Source organism: Tupaia chinensis, unplaced genomic scaffold (genome assembly GCF_000334495.1).
Source record: "Tupaia chinensis unplaced genomic scaffold, TupChi_1.0 Scaffold149798_1, whole genome shotgun sequence".
NCBI lineage: Eukaryota > Metazoa > Chordata > Mammalia > Scandentia > Tupaiidae > Tupaia > Tupaia belangeri.
Window position 1 is genome coordinate 1,522,617 of NW_006209642.1, and position 13,507 is coordinate 1,536,123.

At 36.9% G+C, this 13,507-nt stretch overlaps 1 protein-coding gene across 1 annotated transcript in view; it reads left to right on the forward strand.

Annotated features, from left to right (window-relative positions):
• The window catches only part of TBC1D32 (TBC1 domain family member 32), a 226,089-nt gene that overhangs the window by 22,307 nt on the left and 190,275 nt on the right, over window positions 1-13,507 (forward strand). The window contains exon 5 of the mRNA XM_027769471.1: window positions 12,851-12,919. Coding sequence (XP_027625272.1) covers window positions 12,851-12,919 — 69 coding nt within the window. The remainder of the gene's footprint in view (window positions 1-12,850; window positions 12,920-13,507) is intronic.

Genomic DNA, 13,507 nt, shown 5'->3' on the forward strand with positions numbered 1-13,507 from the left:
CGAGGTCTTTTATGATTCCAGACAAATTCTATGATTGTCTTTTCTAGATCTGTGAAGAATACTTCTGGTATTTTGATTGGAATTGCATTAAACATGTAGATTAATTTGGATAGAATTGCCATTTTGATTATGTTAATTCTTCCAATCCAGGAACATGGGATGTCCTTCCACTTTTTTATGTCACTTTCAATATCTTTTTAAAGATTTTCATAGTTTTCTTTACAAAGTTCTGTGACTTTTTTAGTTAGGGGCAGCTTTGCCTAGTACCTGTTTTTAGCGGAAAAGCTTTTAGCTTTTTCCCATTGAGTATAATGTTAGCTGTAAGTTTTTCATAGATGGCTTTTATTGTGTTGAGAAATGACCCTTCTATACCAATCTTACTGAGGGTCTTAATCATAAAAGGATGTTGTATTTTATCAAATTCTTTCTCTGCATCAATTGAAATAATCATATGGTTTTTATCTTTCTTTCTGTTAATGTGGTGTATTATATTTATGGTCTTGCGTATGTTGAACCACTGTTGCATCCCTGGGATAAAGCCTACCAGGTTGTGATGAATAATCTTTGTTATATGTTGTTGCATACGATTTGCAAGTATCTTGTTGAGAATTTTTGCATCTATATTCATCAATGATATTGGTCTATAGTTTCCCTTTTTTGTTATGTCCTTATCTGTTTTGGGGATGAGGATGATGGAGGCTTCATAAAATGAATTTGGAATGTTTCCTTCCTTTTGAATCTTTAGAGATAATTTTAGTAAGATAGGTGTTAACTCTTCCTTAAAAATTTTGTAGAATTCAGAAGTGAAGCCATCTGTACCTGGGCTTTTCTTTGTCGGGAGGTTATTTATTACTGGTTCAATCTCCTGGTTTGTTATGGGTCTATTCAGATTCTCTATGTCCTCCTGTTTCAATCTTGGTAGATTATATGCATCCAGGAATTTGTCCATCTCCTCCAGGTTATCTTGTTTGTTGGAATATAGTCGCTCATAGTATCCTCTAATGATATTTTGTATTTCTACTCTGTCTGTTGTAATATTGCCTGTTTCATCACATATTTGATTAATCTAGTTTCTTTCTTTCTTTCTTTCTTTCTTCTTGATCAGTCTAGCCAATGGTGTGTCGATCTCGTTAATCTTTTCAAAGAACCAGCTTTTGCTTTCATTTATTTTCTGTATGGTTAGTTTATTTTCTATTTCATTTATTTCTGCTCGAACCTTTATTATTTCCTTTCGCCTGGCATTTTTGGGGTTCATTTGTTGTTGTTTTTCCAGTTTCCTGAGGCATGATGATAGGTTATCTATTTGCCATCTTTCCACCTTTTCTTATGCACACTAATTGCTATGAATTTCCCTTTTATGACTGCTTTTGCTATGTCCCATAGATTATGGACTCTTGTGTTGTCATTTTCATTTGTTTACATAATTTTTTTTTATTTCAGACTTAATTTCTTCAGTAGTGAAGTCATTCAGAAGTAGGTTGTCCAGTTTCCATGTGTTTGTGTATTTTCAAGGTTGTTTCTTGAAATTTATCTTGAGTTTAATTCCATCATGGTCAGAGAACATGCTGGATACAGTTTCTATGCCTTTGAATTTGTAAAGGCTTGATTTGTGTCCTAACATATGATCAATCTTTGAAAAGGTTCCATGCCAGGGTGAGAAAAATGTATATGTTGTGGACATAGGGTGGAAAGTTCTATAGATATCTGTCAAGCTCAATAGTATCACTTAGGTCCTGTATCTTTCTATTTATTTTCTGCTGAGAAGATCTGTCTAAAGTAGATAATGGGGTGTTGAGATCTCCAACAATGGTAATATTTCTCCCTATTTCTCCTTTTAGCTCTGGCAATCTTTCCTTCAGGTGCACCTGAGTTGGGTGCATAGATATTTATAAATGTTATGTCTTCTTGCTGGATTACCCCATTTACTATTATATAATGCCCTTCTTTGTCTCTTTTTACAGTCTTTGTCTTGAAATCCATTTTGTCTGAGACCACTATCACTACTCCAGCCCTTTTTTGATTTCCATTTGCATGGAATATCTTTTTCCAGCCCTTCACTTTTAGTCTACGTGTGTCTTTATTTATAAGGTGAGTTTCTTGTAGGCAACAGATAGAGGGTTTCTGTTTTCTTATCCATTCGGCCAGTCTGTGTCTCTTAATTGGAGAATTTAATCCATTGACATTCAATGTAATTATTGATATTTCCATATCTGATCCTGTCATTAAGTGAGCCATTTTCTTGGTTGCTTTTTGTTCTCGTATAACTCTCTGTCTGACTTTTTAGTTTTCCTTGTATAGTACTTCTTTTTATTTTCTTTCATTTATTTATTTTTACATTTTTCCACAAGCATTTACTTTACATAGCAAAAAATTTTAGCTCATACTCCACAACTCTTGACAGTTTACAAGCAACTTTCAAAATTTCAAAATACTGAATTTTAAAGATAATGTTCAAATCAGAACCTCTTGAAGAGCTGGTCTGGAGTTGGTAAATTCCTTCAAATTTTGTTCATCCAAGAATGTTTTTATCTTTTTTTCCCATATGAAAGATAATCTTGCCAGGTATAGTATTCGTGGTTGAAATTGTTTTTCATTCAACACTTTGACTATATTTCCCCATTCTTTCTTTGCTTACATTGTTTCTGATGAGATATCCAATGTTAGCCTGATGTGGTGACCTTTGTAAGTAACTAGACTTTTCCCTCTTGCTAACTTTAGTATCTTGTCTTTATCTGTTGTTTTTGCCAGTCTGGTTATGATGTACCTTGGAGAGGATCTTCTCGGGTTGATTCTACTCGGGGTCCTATGTATTTCTTGGGTCTGGATATTTTAATGCCTTTCTAGGTTTGGAAAGTTTTCTTCCAGGATTTCATGGAATAAATGATCTAGGCCCTTATTATTTTCTTCCTCTTTTGGGATACCAATTATCTGTATGTTGGGGCACTTGATGATATCCAGTATTCCTCATATATTTTCCTCATTTTTCATGGTTGTTTTCTCAATCTTCTTGATACTTTTTTCTGTCAGATGTTTTGTCTTCTACATTAGAGATCTGATCTTCTGCCTGATCTAACCTACTTTTAGTACTTTCAAAGGAGGTTTTGATTTCCTGTATTACATTCTTCAACCCTAGAAGTTCCATCTGGTTCTTGTTTAAGGTATCTATTTCTTTTTTCAAATCATGAAAGGACTTCCTCATCTCCTGGAACTCCTTTTCTCTTTTCTCTTCCATCTCAGTTAGTTTGATCACTACAAATACTCTGAATTACTTATCAGACATGTCCATGGCATCCATTGCATTGACTGTGGGTGATGTAGACTTGATGATTTCCCTTGGTGGAGAGGCCTTTTGTTGGTTGCTCATACTTCTTGAGCCTCTGCTATTGTTCCTAGTCATTAGGTGATCTGTATGTTCCTTCCTAATGTATTTAAGGTATCTCTGAGTGTTAAAATGTGTGAAGGTTTAGAAAATTGATGATTTCTCTTATGGTTGGCCTACCTTTGCTCGACAGTACCATGTACTGTTGTCACTGATCCTGGGTGACCTAAAGTACTTCCTGTTTCTAAGAAGTGGTGAACCTCCAACTGATCTAATAAGCAACACCGCAATAGCAAGGAAAAAAGAAAATAAGACAAAATCACGTGGTGCACAATGTGTGCCATGCACTATTCAAAACACTAAAATTCAGAGAATGCAAAGGCAAGTTGGGAAGGGCCAGAGGATGAGTGACAGGTCCTGGGTGGAAGAGCCTGCAGCTGCAGGCCACCTGGTGTCTGAAACTGCTGGCCGGCTGGATCTAGTTTGCATGTGTGGTGTGGGGGGTGCGAGTTTGTCTTAAAGTCCCACGAGACCAACCTGAAGTCCAGAGAGGAGCAGGGGTGGGGATTCAGGACCCAGGTGGGAGGGCCTGCAGCCACAGGTCGCCTGGTGTCTGGAACTCCATAATAATTTTTTAAAAGAGTTTTAGTTTTAGTAGATCAAAATAAAAAAATGTTAAGAGAAATTAAAACTTGAAGCCAGGAAATAGGTTAGTATTTAGTTCAGATAGTAGGTAGATGAACCTATATCAGCAGTTTAAGAGAAGACCAAAATCCTTAAATATGGAAATCAAAACATTGAAGAAAATCAGTAATGTTTTAGTCTAAGGTAAAAAAAGTTCTGTTTCACCAGTTCAGACTCACATAATTAATCTTTCTTCCATTGAATATGCAGTATTACTATGGTCTGATCTTTCCATTTAAACTCTGGAAGTTAATATTCAACTCCAGACTTATTACTACCATTAGGCTGGCCATTCTCTTTGTTGTTTCTTATACTCTTATTTCTGAGTCTGACTTTAGTTTTCCTGATATAGCACTCCCTTCACTTTTTGGAGAGCTGGTAAGGTATTGGTAAATTCTTTCAGGTTTTGTTTAATCTGAGAATGTTTTTGTCTTTTTTTCCCCCATATGAAAGATAATTTTGCCGGGTATAGTATTTTTGGTTGAAATTGTCCTTCACTTAACACTTTGACTATATTTTCCCATTCTTGCCTTGCTTGCATTTTTTCCAATGAGAGGTCCAACATTAGTCTGATATCCTTTGAAAGTAACTTGATGTTTCTCTCTTGCCAATTTTAGTATCTTTTCTCTGTGGTTTTGGTCAATCTGGCTATGATGTGCTTTGGGGAAGATCTTCTTTGGTTGAGTCTATGTGGGGTCCTTTGTATTTCTTTGGTCTGGATATTTGAGTGCCTCTCTAAGTTTGGGAAATTTTCTTCTAGGATTTCATGGAATAGATTATCAAGGCCCTTATTAGTTTCTGTACCTTCTGGGGTACAATGATTTGGATATTTGGGTGTTTAATGCTATCTAGTATTACTTATATGTTAGTCTCATTTTTGGGGGGTTATTTTCTCAGTCTTTTTGGTGAAATTTTCTAGGTCAGAGGTTCTATCTTCTACATCTGATATTTGAGCTTATGCATGATCTAATCTGCTTTTGATATTTTCAACAAAAGTTTTCATTTCCTATATTAGAGCCTTCATCTCTAACAATTTCATTTGATTCTTTTTTATGATGTGTATCTATCTCCTCTTTAAGGTCATGCAAGATTTCCTCACCTCCTGGAACTTGGTGTCTCTTTTCTTCATTATCTTCTGGAGTTCATTGTCTCTGTTCTCTTGCATCCCTGTTAGCTTTGTCAATATGAATATTTTAAATTCTTTATCTGGTCTTTCCCTGAACTTCCTTGTATTCTTTATGGAGGAAGAGGAGTTATTCTTTTCCATTAGAAGAGAGATATTTTCTTTGTTTCTTATATTTCTTGTGCCTCTGCAGTGGTTTCTGGTCATCTGATGGATTATACACGTTTTCCTATTTCCTTGGAGTTGAATCTGAGCAATCGGAGACATATGCAGAAGGACATGACCGGGAGCCGGAAGGTGAAGTCTGGGCAGAGGGTCTTCAGTGATTGAAATTCGCTGTCTTTGAAAATTGAAGTGGGCTAGCCACCACAGAATGCAGGCAGCTTTTTTAGTTTGTTTGTTTTTCAATTTGTCAGAGGGCATGTATGCTCACTGCAGAGAGAGAGAGAGAGGAGCAAGTGAGAAAGCCCAATCCATGGAAGATGGTCATGCCTCAATCTCTTTTCCTTCATCTCTCCTTTTGGGATTTTGAGCATGCAGCCTCTTGGCTCAGTGTGTTTTTCAAGCTGTCAGTCTAGAACTTGAACTATGATGTCAGACATGTGTGATCTAGCCACCTTAACTACTATGCTACTGGCTAGCCCACAGGCAGCCTTTAGAAGGTGGAAAAGTTAAGGAAATGGGTTTTCCTTTTGCTGAGAACAACCTGAAAGCCATCTTGTGACTAGACTTTTAATTCTAGTAAGAAATTTCTTGAAGTGGGATACAATGGTGTGCACCTGCATTCCCAGCTGCTTGGGGAACTGAAACAGGGAAAGGAGGATTGCAATACAGAGAGACTGTAAATAATAATGCTAATAAAAAAATTCTTGAGCAACTTTTCTTTTCTTATTGAGTTCATGTCCTTCTCTTTCAAACTATGTCCTTGTTTTTGTAAGTAGAAAAAGATGAAGGCATGAAATCTTAAAAATGTGAGATAAAAGAACGAACACAGGAGTGTTGATACTACAGCTGCCCAGAGTTAGGCCTGAGATGGGTGGATCATTTGGGAGAACTGGGTCAGGGCAGATGTGAGCTTACTTTTATTTGCTTGCTTATTTTAATGGTAATTCCTTGAGACCATTGGACACCAGAAACCTGATTTTCTTTCATTAACAGTCTTATTGTTCTTCTTCATGAATACTTAACATTTTCTCATACTTAAACATTAATAGATTTTTGTTATTTTCAATGTATCACTTTTAAAAAATCAAAAGTTATTTTTGTTTAAAACATAATTAAAATATCTAGGAAATTATGAAGTTAGCATTTGAAAATATTTGAGAATCCTTATATTTTGTTTAAAAATAGTAGTTATGGGGGTTTATGCCTAAAGTCAGACTTGAGTTCATGTATAGGTATGTGTCAGCTGTGATAACTATTGGATATATTTAGACTAATTAAGTTCACTGGCAGATCATTTGAATGGGGAGGGGGAAGGCATGGAGGGCAACCATGAATGCCAGGGACAATGTGGGAGGAGGATGGGTCATAGCAGAGGGTGGGGGATGGGGAATCAAGGATGGCAAAACAAAAGGCAAGGTATGCAGGACATAAGAATTGGGAAATTATTTGCTGAGAACATGTATGTTGATGTACTTGATTGAGCCAATGCACAGTGTATTTTGGATGGAAAATTCATTTGTGTGTTGTGATGGAAAAAAAAAGAAATTATAATAAAAAATAAATTATAATAAAAAAATAGTAGTTATGCTCTCATTTAAAGCTTACTGAAGAGTGTTTGCCTAATTTAAAAAGCAAAGCTTTAGATGCATTAAAATCGAAAAAGCCACTCTACAGGAAGCTAATTTATCCTGAGTCTTGAGACTAACTTGAAATAATCTCTGTTTCTGCCATTGATGAACTTGGATCTTGATTTCTTACAATCTTTATGCCTCAGTTTTCTTATGTGTATAATGGAGGTAGACCCTACCCTATAGGTCTTAGCCTATAGGTCTTCTTTGCTAATTTACTAATTTAATGTATATAAAATATTGTGAATAGTACCTGGCACCTATTAAATACTTATGTATGTGAAGATTTCAAAAAGTTAGTGGATAAAGAATTAAAACAGGGAGTATTAGGTGCAAAAATTTTGAAATCCATGCATAGTTTTTTTTTTTTTTTTTGGGGGGATTTTTACTGTATGACCTTTTTGAGAACCCCTCATACAACCTCTATTGTGTTGAGGTTATGTTCTCTCTTCCTAATTTGTGGAGTATTGTCATGAATTGATGATAAACTTTCCAAAAACAGTGGGGGAAGGTATCTATTGAGATGAGCATATGGGGTTTTGTCCTTTGTTCTGTCACGAAGATGTATCACCGTTAGTGACTTGTATATGTTGAACATCCTCATATCCCTGAGATAAATCTCACTTGATCATGGGGCCTATATCTTTCGCTGCAATCAACATCGTTGGTATCGGCCCTTGCCTCAGTGTTTGGTGGTACTGGTACAGCTTTGCTGAAGGCGGAGCCATTTGATTCCCAGCAGAAATCGGTAAGTGAATGGAGAAATCACCCCCCCAGGGGGGATGGTCACACCGCAATCCCTTCTCCTCCATTCTCCTCTCGGGATCTTGGGCACGCACGCACACGCGCCCGGCGTGAGTTTTAAGCCACCGGGTCCGGGACACGAACTGCAGTCGACTACGTGGGAGTCCAGCGACATAGCCATTACGCTAACTGCTGGTTCCCCATAGTTTTTCATAATAAAATTTTTCCATGAACTTTTTGAAGACCCACTTGTATGTATTGTAATCAATTTCATCAGCATTGAGTGGTGGTGTTTGTTTTTTTTTTGAATATACAAAAAGTTAGACATGTTAAAGCCTGAATTATATTTAGGTTTGATATTTATCTATTAATTCTTTTTATTTCCCACAGTACTCTATTTGAACAATAGTAATAGCTGTCGTTCTTAGGATGGTTATAAGTTTGATGATTTTCACACTACAGATGTGTAAAGCTGGAATAGATTTCTAGGGTAAATTAATGGTCTGATATGTTCGTATAAGAGGACCAAATACATTTTAGGCTATCAACCTATTTCTTTTTCCCCCCTTATAGTTTGCTCAGAAGTTATTTTAGTTTATACTTTAACACATTTAAACATCTTTTTCAAAATGCACTAAGTTCACTATTATTTTGCTAACAGAAATACCTGGGACTGGATGATTTATAAAGAATAGAGACTTGGGCCAACAAGTGAAAGTTAAGGTATTAGATCCCATATGACTGATTGCACAGTTCCAGTCCTTGACCAGCTGCTTGAAAATCATGCTGGGTATATGCGTGCACATGCAAGTATGTGAAATCCAAAGAGGACATGGAGGAGAAGGGGTTGTGTATGGCCACCTCCTTGGGAGGTGATTCCTTACTTTCCCTCTGTTTCTGTCTGTCTCTTCCCAGCCCACATACCCTGTAACAAAAACAAACACAAATCTAACAGAAGCTTATTTGACTTATGATTGTGGTGTCTGTAAAGCTCAAAAGTATGGGGCTAGCATCACAACAGGGTTGACAGAAGCAGAGTGGACAGGCAGGCAGGTGTAGAGAGAGACCTGGATACAGCCCTCTTCCTTTAATAACTTGTTCTCGTGAGAACTAACCACTTCTCGTAAGAGCTGCATACAGGTTGTCTCTCCAAATATGAACTTCCTGTAGCCGAGACTATTCAGCATGGGTTATTTTGCTGTCTGTCAGGGTTGTAGAACATGTATCTGTAGTTAGAAAAAAGATTGGATTAGATTGGAAATTTGTGGAAATAAGTTATATTTTCAGATTGCTTGATAGTCATTTGGTAGTTGGAAAATAAGTTATTTTATATTTTCTCAGAAAATTTTCTGAGAAACATAAGATTTATTTCAAATTCTAATGATGAAACAAAAGACTTTATTTGATTGTATTCTTATAGCTATGCTGGGAGGTAGATGTGCAAACTGAAGGTGGAGTTCAATCTGACTTTCGGTTACATAGAGAGACTGAGTTCCAAATCCCAGTCCCCTTTCTAACTATATGATTAAAATGCATATCTTTTTTTTTTTTTTTTAATTTTTTCCAGTGTTGTTGCCATAGGGTGCATGTGCTCGCTGGAGAGAAACAGACAGTGAGAGATTATCCCCCAGGGGGAGTATTCACACTACAGCCCCTTTTCCATTCTCTTCCTGGGATTTTGGTCATGCGTGCACACATGCTGGTGTGATTTTCATGTCATTGGGCTTGGGATTTGAACCGTAGTTGGTCATGTGGCAGTCTAGCACTGTAATCACTATGCCGCCTCCTGGCCTTTAGAACTCATATCTTAACAGTATGCTTATTTTTTAGTGATTTAGGTTATAAGACATTTTGACATAGTGGTCTGGTAAGTCTCGTGGTAAAAGTGGCAGGACTAGAAGAAACCAAGTTTACAAGAGAGAGAAGTACCAGGGCGAAGAAAAATATTAAAAGAAGTAAAGGAGTATGTCTAGAAATAGAATGAATATGTGTATATAGTCATGTGCTGAATAAAACATTTTGGCCTATGATAGACTGCATATATGATGGTGGAGCAATAGCCTGGGTATATAGTAGGCTATACAATCTATGTTTGTGTAAGTGCTCTCTGATGTTTGCACAGTGATGAAATAACCTAACATATTTCTCAGAATGTATTCCCGTTGTCAAGTGCCACAAGATTACACACACACACACACACACACACACACACACATATATATACTTTATATGGCTCAGTATAAATGTATACTTACATACGTATATGTATATGTACCTATATACTTTCATATATATATCTATCTATATATATACACACATATATAGATACTTGTGTATATACATATATGTATACATATAATTGTATTTTTTTTTTGAGAGGTTTTTGCTATAGGGCTCATTGCTCGCCAGACAGATGGAGACAGACAGAGAGATAGAAAGCGAGAAATCACCCCCTGAGTGGGGATGACCACGCAGCAATCTTTTCTCCTCCATTCTCCTCTCGGGATCTTGGGCATGCACACACACGCGCCTGGCTTGAGTTTAAGCCACTGGGTCTGGGACTCGAACTGTGGTCGACTACATGGGAGTCCAGTGACATAGCCATTATGCTAACTGCTAGTCCCTATAATTGTGTGTTTTAATGTAGTCTATGTAAGATAATTATTCTGTAATTTATCTTTGTCTGTATACTTTTTTCCACTAACCAAGACCGTTATGTTCAAATATACTTACATTTACCCTGCAGTTATCATTCATAGATTTTAGTATTCTAACTGTAGTACAGAGAAATTTCAAAATTAGATCTCTATTTAATATAAAGTATTTTTTGTTTTAAAAATTATTGTTATTATTATTTTTAATTTTGGATTTTTTATTTATTAATTCATTTGTTTATTTCAATTTGACCAGAGAGGGGCAGAGAGAGAGAGAGAGAGAGAGCAAGCTGCCAGGTCCAGGACTTGAACCATGGTCAGCCATGTGGGAATCTAGTGCTCTTAACCACCACGCCACTTGCCGGTCCCTTAAAAATTATTTTGCATAGTCTCTTCATCTATGAAACTGTGAACTGTTAGAAAGGGATAAAACTTGGGACATTAAGGCTATCTAAAAAAATTATGTTGGATGATATGAAATAGGTTATTTTGAATTTATTTGTTATGAAGTGGCTCTATATACCATCTGCTTATGGGAGAAAAACAATGTAACAAGGTGAGAAGACTGGCTTAGGAGTCATTTTTGTATTAAACAATATTTACTGAGTACCTACCCTCTATCAGGCACTGTTTCAGATACTGGGGATACTCTAGTAAGAAAAGACCAAGTTTTGGGGCCAACAGACTCCTAAATGGCTTACCACGGTTCAAGTCAAGTCCTGGACCCAGTGGCTTGAAACTCACACTGGGTGCATGTGCATACATGTCTAAGATCCTAGGAGTAGAATGGAGAATGACAGTGTGGCCAACCCCCCCCACCCCCAGCCGGGATGATTTCTCACTTTCCATCTTACTGTCTCTGTCTTTTTCTGTTTCTCCGGTGAATGTACACGCCCTAAGTTGAAAACCTTTACAAAAACAATGAACAAACAAAAAACTAAGTTCTATAGGTGAGTATAGTTAGGCAGAACACTTGTAAAATGTCCTCCACCCTGGTTTTCTCCTCATACATGCTATCAACTGTCAGGAATGCAGATTATGAAGAAAGCAGGACAGTGGTGTGTAGAAGATATGAGGGTGTAGAGGCTCTGTTACGGTGACCAGGGAATGTCTCTTTGAGGACGTTTTTGGGCTGAGCACCAAGTGATTTAAGAGGACAGCCATACAAAGCTCTGGAGTGAGAACGTTGTTGGACTACAAGAAAATAAATGGTGAAGGTTCTTAGGCTAGAGAGAACATGGAATTTTTCTAGAATGGAAAGAAGGCAGTGTGACTGAAGCCTGGAGAGTATGATGAACGTGATATATGAGAAAGAAGCTGAATGAAGTAGGAAATCTTTTGAGGGGTTTAAGGAAGAGAATGAAGTTTTTTTTTTTTTTTTTTGAGAGCTTTTTTCTGTAGGGCGTGTGTGCTTGCCAGACAGACAGGGAGAGACAGAGAGATAGAAAGCGAGAAATCACCCCCCCCAGGGGGGATGGCCACGCCGCAATCTCTTCTCCACTCTCCTCTCAGGATCTTGGGCACGCACGCACACATGCCCGGCATGAGTTTTAAGCCACTGGGTCCGGGACGCGAACCGCGGTCAACTACATGGGAGTCCAGCGACATAGACATTACACTAACTGCTGGTCCCTGGAAGAAAATGAAGATGTTTTAAATGTAATTTTGAGGCGCTTGGTCTGACTGAGAGTGGATGATGGGGTAGGAAATAGGAGTTAGAAGCCAGATACCAGTTAAAATAAGTAGTTTAGATTAGACGTGATGGTGCCTTAGGCTAGAATGTAGCAGGAAAGTGATGATAGTTGGATTTAAGATATGTGAAGTGTGGGAGTAGTATTGCAAGACTTAATGAGAGACGGTGAGGAGTCAAGATTGATTCCTGAGATTGGGAGTCTGAGGGAGGAGCAGATCTGGAATAAAAGAAATCAAGACTTATATTTCTGACACGTTGAGTTTGAGGTGCCTGTCAGACATCCAAATGTAAGTGTTTACAAGGTAATTAGATATGTAACTTATGGCCCAGTATAAACATTTTTTAGATGGAGTTTTTTATTTCAGTTTTTTTTTTTTTCCACCAAGGATAAAATATGGGAAAAGCCTAAGGGAAAGTACAGGAAAGAAAGGGAACAAAATAGCTCGAGCTGCACTATTGCTATGCCTAGGGTACTATTTGTGTCTTTTTACTTGTTTATGTTGTTTGTTTTATGTTTCTATTTCATTCATCTCAGTTTCTGGGTACACAGCATTTTGCTTTATGTCTTTTGAGCCTTATAATGTTCTACACATTGCAATTGCTCAGCAAGTAGTAATGGTTCTCATATACATGAAGGTACACTGTTCTTCTGGGACATTCAGTTCCCATTTAAAGGCCTTGGGAAACAAAAGATTCTAAGTTCACTGCCAAATCAAAATAGATGACTCCCTTTTCTTGCTCAGAATGTGTTTTGTGGTTAGAATTATATTAAAAATCATTTATAGCAATATTTATAAAAGTCTACTGAATAAATGAATGTTCTGTCAATTTGTGTTACAGAGCTACAAATTTTGTCAAGGAAAATTACAATTGATTTTAGACCAGTTGGATCCTGGGCAACCTAAAGAGGTAAGTTTAAAGGATAGCTGTCAAGTTCAGTCAGATATTATATATTTATAATATACTAGATTACAATCTGTAGGAGCTAGGCTATTTCTCTTGAGGCTAGGCCTTTATTATTATGGGCAATCCTAGACTAATATCCCTGGTAAACTTTCCAGTCTTGAAATGAAAGGTCACAGAGTAACAGAGGCTTCCCTTAGAGAATTGTCATGGTTTGTGAGAGAAAATTTTTATTTCTAGCTTCAGTTCTTCTGGAAGGATGAAGTTATGAGCTATTGTCTCCAGAACTGTTCTTCACTGTTGTTGTTGCTTTCTATGCAATGTTTTAGTTAAGTGACATTTATTGCTGTTCTACCTTTAGAAAATGTGAGTAACTTAAACATATTTTTAGTATACAAATAATCATTTATCATTACCATAAATAACATGTATGAACATGTTTTAGAATAGATATACATTGAAAAATGGCTAAATTGAGTTTATCAACATATGTATTACCTCATGTACTTATTTTTTGTGATGAGTACACTTAAAATCTACTCTCAGTGATTTACAAGTATAAAATACCTTAACATAGTCAGCATGTTGTTTAAT